Source organism: Cololabis saira, chromosome 3 (genome assembly GCF_033807715.1).
Source record: "Cololabis saira isolate AMF1-May2022 chromosome 3, fColSai1.1, whole genome shotgun sequence".
Lineage (NCBI taxonomy): Eukaryota > Metazoa > Chordata > Actinopteri > Beloniformes > Belonidae > Cololabis > Cololabis saira.
Window position 1 is genome coordinate 7,816,286 of NC_084589.1, and position 3,715 is coordinate 7,820,000.

A 3,715-nucleotide genomic window follows, 5' to 3' on the forward strand; every position below is an offset into this window, starting at 1 on the left:
GAGCGACTATTTAATCTCTCGTCTGCAGCCGTTGGAACCTGGTAAGTTACAAAGTTTTTTTAACAAGCCATAACTCAGTTTCAAGGTCTTTATGCAATTAAATTCACCAAATAAATTAAAAGAAATGACAAAATCACTCATGTCGCCGTCCTGCGCCGTCCTCTGAATCTCCGTTGCCGTGGTTACCACCTGGCAGTTGATCCAGCGCAATGATATTAAAGATATCAGGCAATTTGACCAAACTTTTTTTTTTAGGTGTAGATTATCACTTTTAACCTACACCTGCCAGCCAATCAGAATCCAGTATTCACACAGACCGTGGTATAACTATATATATTTGTGTGTGTGCACATTTTCTCTATGTAAAAGATAAATCACATTTGACACCATTTGATTGCACATATAAAGACTCTGTCACTGCAGTTAGATGCAATATTCCAGCATCATTTCATGTCTGCAAGCTTGATGACTTTGGGAGGCCGTTTTGCTCCAGAGCGGTCCATCTTTGATTGCTCTGAGGTGCCGAAGAAATCTCGTCTTATCAAGCTGCAACATTTATTCTGAGCTCCAGTTTGGTCCGCCAAGCGGAGTCACAGGTCCCTTTTGAGCCCCAGCTTCCGGTCTCTGATGTGTTGGAGCAGGATGCTCCCCCTCTGCTCCACCACGTGGATGAGGGGCCTGAGCCCGGCCGCCCCCCCACGGCTGTCCCAGAACTCCCGGTCCGTGTGCAGGGAGCGCAGCAGAAGACTTTCCAGGCAGCCGGAGCGAAGCACCGACACAGCTTTCTCTGGAAACCTGTCAAGACAAATTACTGACTCGCTTTGTAGCTTCACAAGGTGACAGCATTTCAATAGAAAAGAAAAAGCAGACAGAAAGTGTAATACTTTCATAGACAGGATGCACCTGTGAACTCACTTCAGGTGTTCTGCTTTGTCGTGTGTTTTTAAATGTACTATGTTGCAACCTGTCCTTGCATTTTGTTTTATTCTTAACTAACATCCGTCTCTCTTCAATGCTTCTTTTAAACTCTTTTTAACTTTTAAATGCATTTTAAAAGAATTGTTTAATGTGAAGCACTTTCAATTGTCTTGTACATGAAATGCCTCACAGGGAAATTCTTGGTCTTCATCTTCTTGGTCAGTTGATTTGATTTGTGTGCACACGTTATCAAACAAGGACACTTGTGCCACTAATGGCGCTTTTCCACTAGTACCTACTCAGCCAGCACACTCTCACTCCCGACTCGTCAAAAACCGACGCTTGGTCAGGAACCTTGAGCTACACCTACTGACGCAAAAGGTACCCATCTGCGTCTCTTTCAGACCGTACCCTGCCAGAATCTTGAAAATCAGTGACTTGGACGCAAAACGAATAGTCAGAAAAATGTAACAGATATACAATTCATTGTAGGCTATTATTGTAACCCCTCTACGTTTTTGCACTTTGGAACAACGTAGGCAGGGTACGTTTTTATGTGAGACTGGGTTGGCGTCACATATAGCCGCAGACAGGATTACATTGGACCCTATTAGAGTCTACTTGCGTCTGAAAGAGACGCAGATGGGTACCTTTTGCGTCAGTAGGTGTCGCTCAAGGTTCCTGACCAGGCGTCAGTTTTTGACGAGTCGGGAGTGAGACTGTGTTGACTCAGCCCGGCTCGGCTCCACTCGGTTTGGTTCTTCTCCACTAGGGGTCTAACATGCCGAGTAGATACCTTTCTGTAACTATCCTGCTGAGGTTCTAAGCTGCTGAGTCGGCTGTATCTGACATCATCACACTACAGGCCACAGATTGGTCGGGGGGTTGGAGTCAGACGTCTGAGTCAGGAGGAGGAAATCAGAGAAAGAGACTCGGACGGCTTCTGGTTCGTTTTATTCCACCAGCAACGGCAGCAAAAGTCTGTTTCATGATCCAACTCTGACACGCGGCCAGGAGGCCCTCACCCTTCAGGCCAACGACCCCCACCCGGCAGGGGGCCAGCCTGCCCGGAGAGACAGAGCCTGCCCGGCCGCCGACGCGGGCAGGCGCACCCGCCCCCCACGAAAGTGGCCCTCCAAGACCAGAGGGGCACCCCGCCGCAGAGGCAGCGGGGAGGACTGGAGACGGGCCCGGAGAGAGGGAACCCCCCAACAGGGCGACACCCGCGCAGGCCCGACAACGGAGGGCCCCAGACCCAGGCATCCCATTCATTCATCCATTCAACTATCCGATATCTATACTAATAATAATATGATATACTATACATAATAATAATACTAATAATACTACTACTACTAATAATAATAATAATAATAATAACCATCTTTGTATAATATAATATTGATAAATGATTAAGTTTTGATGTCCTGCCAATGGAGGCCCAAATCCTCCATGGCAGGACCCTTCCATACCGCATTCTCACCAACACAGACACACAGTCACGCACCGTTTCCCCCTCCCCGGGGGGGTCCAACACCGCCAGAAGGTACCCCAGGCTGCACGGCGAGCCCCGCCAGGCCCGGGTATCCCGACCCACCTATCCCAGGCCGGTGAGGGAGCGCGGGTGATGTGGGACCCCCTCCCGCCCCTGGTGTTGAGTGCATGTGATTAATGCCATAAAAACAGGGAGGGGGAGGGCCAAGTATCGGTTTGACACCGACCCCCCCCCCCCCCCCTCCCGAACTACGTGTCCTTGTCAAATGTATTTATTAAGTGTTGAATGTGCAGTGTCTATTTTGCTGTTAAAACCGTGAGGCGGGGAGTGCTGGGCCACGCGGGACAATAACCCCCACGACCCGGGCCCCCCGCCCCTCGCCTATGTGCGTATGAATCGTGTAGGGGGGGAAGGAGGGGGAGCGGAGGCCCAAGCCAGGAGGCAGGACCAGCAAAGCCGGCCCTGATAAGACACCCGCGCCCCCCCACCGGCCATCCAGTAGACGGGTGCCGGCCCTCCGAGCCGGGCCAGGGCCCCACCGTACCTCCACGGGCGCCCCCGGCACCGCTGGAGCCCCCAGACGGAGGGGGAAACGGTCCAACATCCTCCCATTCATACTAACAACATAAGACATAGACACCTGGGAATGGTGCCACCCCGCCGCCGCGCCCGCCCGTGCACCCCCCGGTCAGGGGAGGCCCGATCCCCGGACCCGGCCCCATCCCCCCCCGAGGCCACCCCGGCGGTTACCCCAAGGGTCACGGAGTCCCCACATCCGCAGGGGCACTCGGCAGCAATGCCCCCCCAGCGCAGACAGCCACCCCCCACCCAGGCAGGGCCGGGCCCTCCGAGTGGGACCCCCACGTCCACGGCCCAGCCCCCCCCCGGGAGACCCGGAGATGCCCAAGCCACAGCCCCCCGCCCGAGCCCCCCCCAGCCACCCCCCCCACCGCCATGAGGCAACCCCCCCACAGGCCCCCAAGGCCCCCACCGGCCAGGGACAGGGCCCCACGGCACTCCCCACCGCCCCCCAGGGGCCACCAGAGGCCCGCGCCCCAGACCCCCCAAGCCGACCCCCAACCCCAAGGGATACGAGATCACCACCCCCCCGCCCCCACTAGGTAACGAAGCCAATAATCGGGGACCAGAGAGAGTGCAATTCAGCCGAATGTTGTTCAGTGGAGGCAGACATTATCTCACTACTAATATGATCTGATAAAAGATTCCTAAAATGATTGATACATAAACTGGATTTTTATGTATCATGTAAGAGCTCTGTCTCTTCATAGCTGCTTACGGCTC

General features: G+C 53.8%; 1 protein-coding gene across 1 annotated transcript in view; it reads right to left on the bottom strand.

Annotated features, from left to right (window-relative positions):
* Positions 1-369: 369 nt before the first annotated feature.
* LOC133440850 (Golgi-associated kinase 1A-like) overlaps positions 370-3,715 on the bottom strand; it is an 81,993-nt gene continuing 78,647 nt past the window's right edge. Inside the window, exon 6 of the mRNA XM_061718178.1 lies at positions 370-795. Coding sequence (XP_061574162.1) covers positions 591-795 — 205 coding nt within the window. The 3' untranslated portion in view covers positions 370-590. The remainder of the gene's footprint in view (positions 796-3,715) is intronic.